Source organism: Clupea harengus, chromosome 11 (genome assembly GCF_900700415.2).
Source record: "Clupea harengus chromosome 11, Ch_v2.0.2, whole genome shotgun sequence".
In the NCBI taxonomy this organism is placed as follows: Eukaryota; Metazoa; Chordata; class Actinopteri; order Clupeiformes; family Clupeidae; genus Clupea; species Clupea harengus.
The window spans coordinates 8,117,748-8,131,219 of NC_045162.1; the positions used below are offsets into that span (position 1 = coordinate 8,117,748).

The 13,472-nt window shown below is 44.2% G+C and overlaps 2 protein-coding genes across 2 annotated transcripts in view; both read left to right on the top strand.

Moving 5' to 3' along the window:
• The first annotated feature begins 301 nt into the window (after positions 1 to 301).
• On the top strand, positions 302 to 4,460 carry LOC105891784 (nuclear factor 7, brain-like). The gene is made up of 6 exons (XM_012817961.3): positions 302 to 989; positions 1,574 to 1,669; positions 2,047 to 2,277; positions 3,454 to 3,476; positions 3,562 to 3,680; positions 3,882 to 4,460. Exons 1-6 carry the CDS (start codon positions 594 to 596, stop codon positions 4,421 to 4,423), a joined length of 1,407 nt encoding a protein of 468 aa, XP_012673415.2. The 5' UTR covers positions 302 to 593; the 3' UTR covers positions 4,424 to 4,460.
• Positions 4,461 to 4,945: 485 nt separating this feature from the next.
• Positions 4,946 to 13,472, top strand: part of fam171a1 (family with sequence similarity 171 member A1) — a 34,381-nt gene continuing 25,854 nt past the window's right edge. Inside the window, exon 1 of the mRNA XM_012817962.3 lies at positions 4,946 to 5,993. Coding sequence (XP_012673416.2) covers positions 5,885 to 5,993 — 109 coding nt within the window. The 5' untranslated portion in view covers positions 4,946 to 5,884. The remainder of the gene's footprint in view (positions 5,994 to 13,472) is intronic.

Here is a 13,472-nt window from a genome sequence, read left to right on the forward strand (position 1 = left end):
ATACTATTAAGTTGAACCGCTCCACTTTTGCCACCCATTCAATTAGTTAACACCAACAGAGTATGAAACATTCATATGACCTGAGGTTAACTTCGAAATAATAGAATCACTGAAAATATACATAAGCTAATTCTATTTACAGTATAAGAGACGTCGTAGCTTGCCATTCACAAAAGCTTAATGTTGAGGTCGTTATGCGCTCGTTCCGGTAGTGTTCAGTGTAGGCTACTCATACGGAATTTGGAATGCACTACCGATTGGAAACGCTTGGTGTCTGGCCTACAGATAGCTCCTTTGAAAGCCTCTCATCATAACCTGGTCCTCCCATTTGGCACAGTCCGCCCTCGACCAGACTTCCGCGATTGCTTAGCTGGTGTGCGAGTCGGTTTTTTGTTTTGTTTTGTTTTGTTCGAGAATGTGTGTATTTTTAGCATGGAAAACTTGATACGAGTACAACCCCTTGTAGGCAGGCTAAATAGGAATGCACTTAATCACCAAACCAGTCGGACTTAAAGTGAAAGTAGATTCAATCCCGTTTTAGAGAGCTGAGACAACATAAAGAATAATAGGCTACTGACGCAGCACCGGCAGAAATGGCCTCCAAACGTTCTTTCCCCGAGGAGGACCTCACCTGTCCAGTCTGCTGTGATATCTTCAATGACCCGGTCATACAGCTATGCAGCCACAGCATCTGTAAGGGCTGCCTGCAGACGTGCTGGGAAGTCAAGAAATCCCGAGAGTGCCCGGTGTGTAGACGGAAGTCATCCAAAGGTGAGCTGCCGCGGAACCTGGCGTTGAAAAACCTGTGCGAGGCCGTCCTGAAGGGGAAAAGTGTTGGACCACCGAAGGGGCTCTGCAGTCTACACGGTGAAAGTTTCAAGCTTTTTTGTCAGGATGACAAAGAGCCTGTGTGCGTCGTCTGTCAGACGTCAAAAAAACACAAGCAACACGATTTTTGCCCCATTGATGAAGCTGCCCTCGATCACAAGGTGAGACAAAACATTTAGTTCTTTCCGTCTTCAGTCCATACCCGCAAAAGTTTATGTATTTCAAGGCTTTGTCAGAGAATTAACTGAAAACGATGCGTTAGAACCAAAGGACAATGCTGTAGGAAATGTCACAAAGAACCCTGACAACTAAAATCAACTTCAATCTGGCATTTACACATTGTGTATTTCTTTAACATGTGTACTGTCTAAGAAGATACACCCCCATCCCCAAACACACCATTTGCTAAGCATAATTCACACTCTGTTTCTTACCATTAATTCTATGTAATTTGTCATACAGTGTGCAGTTTGAAGACATGCATTATGTTGTGTGTGCATCCTTGGGTGTCACACAGCCCTGATGGTCCTAAAGATAAATATTTGAACTTATTTTCTGAACATTTAAAGAAACAAGACTGACACCACCCAGAGGGACTGTATGGAAGGGTGGAGTTTGTCATGTTGTTTGTTGAGTTGATGTACTGTATTCAGTATGTGTCTCTCGTCTGTCTGTCTGTCTTTGAAGTGACTGATTGTGACAAACAGCGTTTAGTGATGTGATATAAACTGATAAGTGTGTCTAGGAGGAGCTCAGCACTGCACTGACGCCATTGCAAGAGAAGCTGAAGCTTTTAAAGGACGTTAAAAACACCTATGACCAAACCGCTCAGCTCATTAAGGTAATACACTGTATACTGCTAAGTATTTGGTAAAGACATGATATATAAATGTTTTCTCTCAGTTTAACCCTGTCACTCTTAATGTTAGTTTTCATTTGACGTAAAATGTTCAACTGTGACTAGTGGGGATTTCCATGAGAGGGAAGCTGTTACAGTTTTAGTTTCAGTCTTGCGTTTCTAAAAGAAATGAATATCATGGGTTGGCCTAACACCAAAGTGACCTGCTCACGACAGACAGTCTTCAAAGTCAGCAGTTATATTATATCAATACCTCTCTGTAAATGTGTATTTATGTATTTTATTACTATATTTGTGCATGTAATTCAAGGTGTTGAAAATAAAATGATCATTTAATTATTCATGATCTCCCACACCAGAGCCAGGCCCAGCTCACTGAAATACAGATTAAGATGAAATTAAAAAAACTTCACAAGTTCCTCCAAGATGAAGAGGCAGCCAGAATAGAATCTGTGAAGGCGGAGGAGAGGCAGAAGAGCGACGTGATAAAGAAGAAGATCGAAACAATCAGCAGGGAGATTTCATCTGTCTCTGACACCATTCAAGCCATACAGGAGGAACTCAAACAAGACGATGTGTCATTCGTGCAGGTAATAATCACAGGCGACTTGAAAGTAATAATCACAGGCGACTTGAAAGTTGTTTATTTGTCGTCACAAACATACTGAATCTGTGACTCTCAAAGTAAAATAGTTATGATTATAGTTCATGCTTTAGGTATTTAGTGGACGCTTTTATCCTTTAAAGTGACTAACAAAAATATTTGATTAAAGATCAAAGTAAAAGTAAAAACAACAATGAGAAAATTAGGCAATAAGCATAAAGCAACAAAATGCATATAACAATATTAAATATCATATTCAAGTAAAACTATCAATTATTACAATAACAACAATAATACCAAAATAAATATATTAAAAAAATATATGGCTGAAACAAATGAACTAGTTTACAAGTGATCAGAACAAATAGTCAAGTACAAGTCTAGTACTTAACTCGCACTTACATTCCTGCACTTTTTTATTTATTATGTAAAGTAGTATTTATTGTTACACTAGGTCTCTATTGCTCATAGCTTGATTGTTCTCTCCCTTGTACGTCGCTTTGGATAAAAGCGTCTGCTAAAGGACTAGATGTAAATGTGAGGTACGTAAATACTGTTGAATGTACCAAGGCTGTCGCTGGATCAGACAGCAATAGGTAGGTCACCACCACTGAGGTACCGCGAATGAAACGACCAGGAAACAACCAAAAAGGCCTACAAACTAGACCCTCACCACATGTAGTCTACAAATAAACACAAAGTGCACGGCATCTGACTCAGTGGTTCTGTATGAGTCATATGTCTATAAAAGAATGGTATGTCTTCTATGTCACTAACGTATGATTCAACTCTACATTTAATGAGTTGTACCCTTTAACTACATTACATACACACACGGCCGTAATTTTCATTGACGGGCAACAAGCAAAGCAACAAGTTTGTCACGCATGAACCAAAGCGTGTGGCGTGTGGGAGCATTGCACTGAACCACCCATGTTTGCGCTTAGGATCTTACTTATGGTATTGTATTAGTAAAATTCTTTTTCCAAGTTATTAAATTAGCTTTAGTTCATTCAAAGTGGACTCTGCTAATTTCTCGTTGCTTTGCTCGCTGCCTGTCAATGACATTAAAGCACACACACACACACACCAGGAAGATTATGTCTAAACAGAGGTAATGTGGTACATGCACACTAAATACATTTTCTCATTTTTCAAACAGAACTTCAAGGCTACAATGGAAAAGTAAGTCAAATACTCATATTGTTCTTTTTAGTCTGTGGTTCCTCAATGAAATCAGTGATGATTAACACTTGAATACTGTTTCTAGGACTAAGTGCACCCTGAAGATCCCAGAGATGGTCTCCGATGCTCTAATTGATGTGGCAAAGCATATGGGCAACCTGAGCTTTAAAGTCTGGAAGAAGATGCAAGAGATCATTGAATTCAGTGAGCGTGCACACACATAAACATTCAGCCAGGTTCAATATTTATATCTATTTAATTCACCTGTAGAAAAGCATGTACATTCGCTTGTTTGTAGGATAGCCTGATCTGCAGGTGCAGATTGGCTTGTTTCACGTTGACGATAGTGAAGTATGAATCCAGAAGTTGCAATTATTCATTTAACTCTCTCTTGAATCTCCTCAGCTCCTGTCATCCTGAACCCCAACACAGCAGCACCTCACCTCCTGATGTGTGAAGACCTGACCAGCCTTGTGTACAGCGACAACATGGACCCAGTGCCAGACAACCCTGAGAGATTTGACTTTTACCACTGTGTGCTGGGCTCTGAGGGCTTCAACTCGGGCAAGCACCATTGGGACATCGAGGTTGGGGATAATTCCCTCTGGTACCTGGGCGTGATGACCGAGTCCACCCTCCGTAAGGGGAAGGCCATCTGGAATGGAGTCTGGAGCTTGTGGAACGTGTTTGGGGAGTACAAGTCCCAGTCTCCGGAACAGTGCCCTACTCCGCTCGCAGTGAGCCTGGGCATCCAGAAGATCCGAGTGGTTCTGGACTGGGACGGAGGACGGGTCTCGTTCTCTGACCCCGTCAGTGACACGCTCTTGCTCGCCATGGCACACACGTTCACTGAGAAAGTATTCCCGTTCTTCTATAATTTCTGTGTTCTCGCTCCACTCCGGATCTTACCGCTTAAGCCGCATGTAACAGTGGGAGAGCACACTTGAAGGAGCTGCCTACACATTAAACAACAAACCTTTAACACACAGTTGCCAAGCCTGTTTTCTATTTCTAATAGGCAAAGAAAGCTCTTGTGGTAATAAAATGTCTTCTGTATATGTATGTTCCCAAACAGAGACACCTACTGGTAGGCGGTAACTTATGGTATCCCAAAGACCAACTCAGAATAAGCTGCAAAAACAGATACATTCTGACAGGGGAAATAAGTTCACTAGCAGATAGCAGGTAGCTTGCTACAAACTATGGGTAGTCTATGAGTGTAATGGCTATTGCACCAGGGAAAGGCTATATGTTGGGTGACATTGTGCCATCTTGAACACAGACAACCTGTGCATCAAGGGGAATTTGTGAGGTGTACCAACACCACCCATCCAGAACCACAGATAATTTGTAAGGTGCCATTCAGCCAGCCACTCCACTTGTCCATGGCCACTGTGGTGCACCTTCCCTAGCAGATGGAACAGCCTGTCTCAGAGGCTGCTCAGCTTTAGAGCCATCAGTTTTTCCTGCAGATGGCAACCAACACTAGTTCCTCAAGCTGGAAAACCCCTCACCACATGTTCCACGCCCTCTTCTGGTGAAAACATGAATTGGCCGCTCTCCCAACACTCACCATCAGCAAAACCAGACCTCACACACGCAGTGGTCCTCATGGTCCCACACTTCTGTGTCTTCCTTCAGTTATCTTATATAGGGGTCTCACTGTTATTACACAATCTAGATTTGCTGTTCACTGACGGGTCATCATGCCCTCTCTTTGGAAGCCACCTTGTTCTTCACCATGTTCACCATCTTCAGGTGTTTTACCATATTCAGGTGTTTTATCATCTTCAGGTGTTTTATCACACCTTCAAACAACCAATAATGACGGCTTATCTGTGACCTGAGGATAATTTGTGATGAGCAACAAATGCATGTCTGCAAAAAATCCGATGTGTCATGTATCCACGTGCTTTATGCCACTGTTTACTGTTGTGATTGAACATGTTAAACACCGAAGGACACACACCTATATGTATTTATCCATTTTTTGGTTTCCTTTCCAGCCATTCAGTAACAAGGCCACTGACGGACGCTAGACAGAAGTCGGCCGAGTCAGTAAGACAGATATCAAATATTATCCAGTAGGTGTCGCTCTATTCACGCTTTCTCTGTCAGTGGACTTTATCTAGTAGTGGAAGAGTTAACGCTGGTGGAGCTGTTTCTCCCTTGACACGAAAAGTCTTTCAGGACAGAAGAAAAAAGGGACCGATAGGGCGGCAAGACAACCGAGGATGTAGCTTGAATCCGGACTTTTTTGGAATACAATAACAAGCACATCAGAAATAGAGGTCGCTGATGTAGCAAAATATGGAGGGGGATCCGAAGCACAATGGTGTAGGATACGTTTTGGTGGTGTGAAGTTACTTTTTAAAGGCGAGATTTATTTTTAGTGAGAAGTCTTAACAATGCTTCGTACGGACCGAAGCAGGTCCGTAGTGATTGTGCTCTGCCTTCTAGGATGCAATGTCTGGAAAGTGGTTACTAAAACCCTGCAAAAGGATACTGATGCTAAAGGTAAGAGAAAAACCCATTAGCTAACGGTGATTAAACACTTTGAAGCCGATACAGCATTTATTGCCATAGAAAAATTGCTCAGATTTTAACGTTAGACTCTCGTTACCAGGCACTGGAAGCCTGCACAACTGTTATCTGCTAACCTTACCATTTGAGGTAACGTTACCCTCGCTAGCCAGCCAGATCAGACAGGCTAATCACGTTAGTTGTGGAGATGATTATGAATTAACTAGCTAGTATCAGCGTTATTGTAACGCTAGCGATAGGTTTGTTACAAATTCCAAACTGTCAAAACGCCTTGTAACACAATCGTGATTTTAAAACACGGTAGTGTTTACAAACTTAGTCTCTCACAATGCGACAAATGTTTTTTTTTTTTTTTTTAAGTTATCTCGAATGCATTTAATTTACCTGGGTAGCGCTACCCAGCAAAGTAGTAGTCACTGATTAATTTACTGATTCAGTAAAGCACCCACGCCGAAAATAACGATATTTTACTTACTTAATATCCATCCTGAGGTGACTATGATTTCACATTTTGAAAAAATGTACAGCCAAGTAAAAAATGTGTAAATAGTCCATCCTTTGTAGGCTACCAAACATGTTCTAATTTAGCTGCCGAATACTAGATAAACATGTAAATCAGAAGCTTCATCCAACACCAGTAGACTCCCAACTACAATGCAACTCTTAACTGAATAATGGTAGCTAAAATGATATCGTTTATAAATACTAAAGCGATATTTAGCCTACACTGGTGATTATTGGCTTAGACTCTGCGTTGGGCTGAATGTGGACGTAATCCCCAGATGAATATAGCCTAGCTACCAGTTGTTTTTGTGACTGTTATTAAGCAATCCTGTATTTAGACTGGTGCAACCTCGATCGATGCATTGCAGCAGGGAGATGGACAGGTTTAACACTTGCCGGGCGTGTGTCTTCCCCTCCCGCATTATCCAGATACTCACATATATACACACACACACACACACGACTCGGTGTGACATTTCGCTGATCCAACCTACCCCAACCCCTGTCTTCTTTTGGGTCCCTCTGTCAGTACAGTAAGGTTTGGCAGATGGTCCTGTCCCTTTCATTACACTCATGCCTGCTTGTGTGTGTGTGTGTGTGTGTGTGTGTGTGTGTGAATAACTGAGACTAGGACATGTGTGACACAGCAGATGAGCCCCCGCTTAAAAAGGAGCTTAATTCGCTCTCTAGAGGGTGTGTGTGTGTGAGAGGGAGAGAAAGAGAGGGAGAGGGAGAGAGAGAGAAGGAGAGGGAGGGATAGAGAGAGGAACAGAGGGAGGGATAGAGAGAGGAACAGAGAGAGAGACGGAGAGAGAGAGAGAGAGAGAGAGAGAGAGAGAGAGAGAGAGAGAGAGAGAGAGAGAGAGATGTGGGGGTTACAGTTTGTCAGCTGTGGCTGTGAGGCATCCGGTTAGAAGGGGGTGGGGAGGAAAACCCTCTTGAATGGAGAGGGCACTACTGCTGTTTGTGTGGGTGTTTCAGGATACCCCATCTGGAAAACTCCCTGTGTGTGTGTGTGCGCACACATACCATGCACTAAGGAGGAATGGCCTTCTGCCTATTGCGATCCTCCAAACTTGGGGTGTGACCTGTGTGTGGATATGATGAATCGATGTAATCTTGCACATGTCGTCCACTCACATTCCTTGATATTTCTGAACATCCTTCTGGTAGTGCCCACTCAGATTGACTGTCAACCTGGAATCTGTACGTCAGGCCAGCACATGTTGCTCTTGTGCTCAGTTTCCCTGTCCTTTTCAGTGCTGCTTATTAGCTGATGTGTTATCATGGTCACCTGTGCCTTTTGGGAGGGGCGCAGCAGATCCCCAGGGGGAAATGTGTGGCCTTTTGCTAGTGTTGCTCTCCATTTCTTGGGAAACCCTTTAGGTGTTTGCATCTAGCTTTATTGAACACAGATGAGATTATAAGAAGAAAGGTTGTGGAAAGTAATTTGAGTGTGGACTTTTCTATATTTAAAATGGAGTGTAGCCTTAGGCTAAAATAGGATGTTTATAGTATGCTTTAGCGAACTACTACAACTGCTACCAAACTACTACAACTACTAGCAAACTACTACAACTTGACTACTCTCACTCACAAACAGTGTTCACTTGCACACAATTTGTGTTCCTCTCCATCCTGTTCCCATACACACAGACACACACACACACACACACACACACATACACACAGACACAGACACACACACACACACACACACACACACACACAGATACACACCATTTTAATGGACTCTTTAGGGGTTTTCCTGCCATATCTACGACCTGGTCTGAAACAATAGGCTCCAGGAAACCAGCCACTTCACGGAGCGTAAGCGAAGCTCCAATACGGAGTGGAGAAAGTAAAACACACACACACACACACACACACACAAACGCATGCACACACAAATCAGTAACAGCTTCCCACCTACGTAGTACACGTCAGGGATAATGTCTTTCCACAGGCCTAAAGAGTGCTCTTATATAACAAGATTGTTATCATTTTGCGGGACATGTTCTGGCTCTGAGAATGAGTGCTTTTGGCAGGTGATCAACTGATGTTTGCCGTTGGAGAGATTTGTTTGAGGTTTCTGGTAGTCATAGGGGACAGGTGGCCCATTGTGTGTGTGTGTGTGTGTGTGTGTGTGTGTGTGTGTGTGTGCGTGTGTGTGTGTGTGTACATACGTGTGGGCACATAACCAGAGCAAACCTGTCAAACATGTCAGCTTGCTCTCTCTCTCTCACATGTTGTCTTTTTAATACTGGGCCACTGCTTCAGCTTGTTTCATAAACACAAACACACATATACACACACATAAATTGTCTTGTGTGAAGACGGTGGTCAAAGGAGGAGCTTTAGATTTGTATGCCTGGGAGTCTGAATCATTTTATGTTTGCAAGAAGCATAGAATGCTGTGTGTGTGTGTGCGTGTGCGTGTGCGCATGCAATTGAGTGAAAGAGAGCGAGAGAGACAGAGTGTGTGTGAAGTCATAATCCTAATGTCATAACAGATCATGGAGAATGGAGTGTTTGTTTTTGAAGGAGCACACAGTGTGAATGAGAGTAGAGTTATGCCATTCACACACATTCACTTTAAACAAACTGTCTGGATACACACACGCACGCGCACACACACACACACACACACACACAGACTCACATACTCACTTACGTATTGAGGGTGATTTTAGTGTATTTGTGTGTGTGAGGTATAGATAGGACAAAGAGAGTGTGTGTGTGTGAGAGAGACAGCGGGATGAAAGAGAAAACGATAGAGACAGACAGACAGACAGACAGTGTGTGTGGAGGGGAGTGTATTAAGAGACAGAGAGATAGACAGAGGTACACAGACAGACAGATAGACAGACATACTGTGTATGCCTGGATGGATGAGAGAGAGAAGGTATGAAGACAGACTGACTGTGTGTGTGTGTGTGTGTGTGTGTGTGTGTGTGTGTGTGTGTGTGTGTGTGTGTGTGTGTGTGTGAGTGTGGTAGAGAGAGAGTTGTGTGACGGGGGAGGGTAGGAGGCTGCCTTGGTCACATCTGGTTCAGTCATTTGTGAGAAACAGGAAAACACACTGATCTTAAGTGCTGTATGAAACACACACACACACATACACACACTTTAACAGACTCTTCGAAGGAATGCCACACACACGGCATTAAGAAAGTGCTTTTGCAGACTGCCTCTCCTGCTTCTACACACACACACACACACACACCACTCTCAGTGCCCTAGTGAATGTGCTCTGTCAGGACTGCAGAGAAGCAGAACAGCAGAGGACTGGCAGCAGGCAGAGAATGCTTACTCACCCACTCCTCTGGGTTGGGGGTGTGTGTGTGTGTGTGCGCTCTTGGGTATTGGGAGCGGGCAACATAAACAACATCCACTCCATCATCTGGTTTATACCTCTCTCACACACACTCTCTATCTCTCTGTCTTACAATTATTCTTTAGCTATATTTGTGTTCCTCCTCCTTCTCCTTCTGACCTTCAATGACCCCTCTCTCTCCCTCTCTCCCTCTCTTCCTCTCACAGACAATGATGCTTTATCCTTCAGTCCATCCTCAGGGCTTTGGGGTCAATCAATATCCTGGGTTTTTCCCAGACTTGCTCTAGCTAGTGGAGCCTACACTACACACACACACACACACACACACACACACAACCTTACAGTATTCATCTGGGGCCTAGGTGTTTGGTACAGTATGCTGGAGCCTGAGAGTAAGAGGCTGTGTATGCAGAGGTTAATCGGGGTGACCTCTCAGTTATTGAGCACTGGTGCAACTGAATGTCTCCTCAGTTAATGATCAACGCACATGTTTCCCTGCAAATACACACACAAACACACACACACACACACACAGATATACACACACATACACACACACACACACACACACACACACACACACACACACACACACACACACACACCACCTTCTCTTCCTGCTGAGTGTATCCTCTTCCCTCTGCATCATGGCTGCTTAGAGGGTTCACAGGCACCGATGCTTGTGAAGATATCAACATGTCTGCCTTCCTTCCCTGCCCCCCAAATGCTAGTCAGCCTTTTACTCACGGTTCCGTTCACCCTCTTCCTGCTCACTCGCACTCACTCACTCCCATTGCTTCTCTCTCTCTCTCTCGCTCTCTCTCTCTCTCTCTCTCCCCCTCTTTCCCTCTTTCACTTTTATCTGTGACTGCAATGCAGCATGTTCTGCATGTTCCCTGTATGTGTGCAGATTGCCAGATCACCCATATCCTCACCAGCCCTATCAGACAGTAATCTGACTGACACACACACACACACACACAAACATGCACGCACATGCACACATTCACTCATAGACACACATTAACACAGACACACACACACACAGAATACAGAGAGAGATGTACCCTGTTAACCTCTATAATGCTGGAGGCTAAATTTTCAAATAGATTGATACACACACACACACACACACACACTGCTGCTCCAGGGTGTGAGTCAGTAGTCACTATGAGGTTGGTTGGATGAAGACTTTATGTTCTCAGTCTCCTTTGCCTTGAAACAGCTGTGGTGTCTCTTGCTTTTTTAAGATGAACTTGTCCTCATCTGCTGGAGTAATACCAAAACCGTGCGTTCAATTACCAAGACATACATGTGGGCTACCAGATACTACCAGATGAAACACTTCCATTCACGGCACCGTAAACCACTTTCGACAGGCATGATATCTGGGCCTGTTAATCAAGGGTGGACAAGACAGACATTCATGAGCTAGGTCTAGTCTAGGAATGCACGTTCGTCTAGGCACTCAAGTCATATGGTTTTCCCTAACCTATGACTGCATTCTCATAAGTCACTTCTCTGACAGGTTCTCATTGATGTATGCTGGAACTGGAAACGTGTGTCCAGCTCTGTGTAATGTAGGTGTAACCATGCATCCTCAACTGCATGATGGGATAGGACAGGACCTGGGCACGGTTAGACTGGTAGACTGATTGGCGAAGGGACCTGAATTAGCCAAGTAATAGGCTTCTTTGATTTGGAGATGTTTGATCTGATTGGGTGCTGGGATGGGACAGAGTTTGATCTGATTGGTTGATTGGGTGCTGTGATGGGACAGAGTTGGATCTGATTGGTTGATTGGGTGCTGGGATGGGACGATGGATTGTACGGGTGAGCTGGTTGGTTTTGCCCGGTTGCTGTGTGGTGGAATGGGGCACAGTGAGCCGATGTTTACACTGCGAGCTGATGGAGCTGCCAGCTGTCTCATCGATTACAGTTATGAACTGAGAGCAAGAAGGGGGAAATATACAGGAGCATAAACACGCTACGTGTCCACATTGTCCGCCGGCATTGACCTACTTTTTAGTGTGTGTTTGAGTGTGTGTGTGTGTGTGTGTGTGTGTGTTTGTATGTATGGGTCGAGGGTACCCAATGGTCCTTTGCTGGCTGTTGCATGTGATTGTGGGTTATTATTTGCTTCAACCAGGTCTGACACAGCACTGATATTGACAGAAGAACAACTAACCAAAACAATCAACCAAATGTGCATTATGTCATTTTTAAACATGTAGCCTAGCCTAAATTCAGATATGTCCTGTTGTCTTTGTCTTACGGTGTAACATTTTACCCTAACTGGTTAATACTACATTCAGTGAAACAGCGAGGGACGTGATGGTTCACTTTTAGGCAGATTAGGAGCTGGACTGGGCTGGGCTGGACTGGACTGGGCTGGACTGGGTTAGGCTGGACTGGGCTGGACTGGGCTGGACTGGGCTGGACTGGGCTGGGCTGGGCTGGGCTGGGCTGGGCTGGGCTGGGCTGGGCTGGGCTGGGCTGGGCTGGGCTGTTGAGTGGAGGTTTGGGAGCGCAGCGTAAGGCAGCACGCCTCTCCCAACAGCTCAGTCTGCCGAGGTGCGAGAGCAGAACACAGTCAGGCTCCCCACATGGGGCCTGTATCACAGCTACTACCGCAGCGCAGGCAGCCACGCTGATCATGTGGAAAATCTTAATTAAAGAGTGTGTGTGGTGTGTGTTTGGGAGGGATACATGAAGCAGCCAGTGTAACTTTGTGTGTGCTTGATACTGTATAATGTGTGTGTGTGTGTGTGTGTGTGTGTGTGTGTGTGTGTGTCCGTCCAGCACCCGTTTGTTATTTATCTGTGTTGCCATGGAAGCCCCCATGTTTTCTGCCCACGTCCCATTTTTCCACAGTCAGAGGCATTACTCTCATTCCAGCCAATCAGCAGAGAGCAGCATGGGAAACACTTGTTAGTTCCACTGAATTAACCCTTACAGAGTAATGATCTGTTTCATAGCTCTCTCTTTCTCTCTCTCCTCTCTCTCTCTCTCTCTCTCGCTTTCCCTGGCTTTCTGTTCCACATACGGTTTGCTAAAGGGGAACTCTGGGATTCTTTGACCTGGGCCCTATTTTCCCATTTGTTTAGTTTATCTTTCTCTTCTTCCAAAGTAATTTTCTTCAACTGTAAACATATACAAGTCTATCTCTGTAGGGATCCTTTCCATGTTGTTAGATGCTAATAATAACATTATGAGACTATCAAAGCCAGAAACAAGCAGTTTACGTCTACGTGGATGCTTTATTAAATTATCTAGCCGTTTTACAGTTGCCCGTTATAGCGTTACAACTCAATACTGGACCAATTTCGATCATTTTTGTCCCTAGTAAAACATTTTGATCCAAAAAGGTGTGAAAATTGGGCCCAGGTTTAAAAAAAAATCTGAGTTCTCCTTTAAGAGTTTGGGATACCTGTTCACCTCGTGTGTCCCCTCCTCTCTCTAGTATGGGGTGAGTGTGTCTCCTCCTCTCTCTCTCTCGTATGACGGCTAGACTAGAACAGTGTTTCTCAAACTTTTTCAGACCAAGGACCACTAAGCCAATAAAAAAAAACTTGCGGACCATCTAATTAAATAGTACATCCCCGGAACAT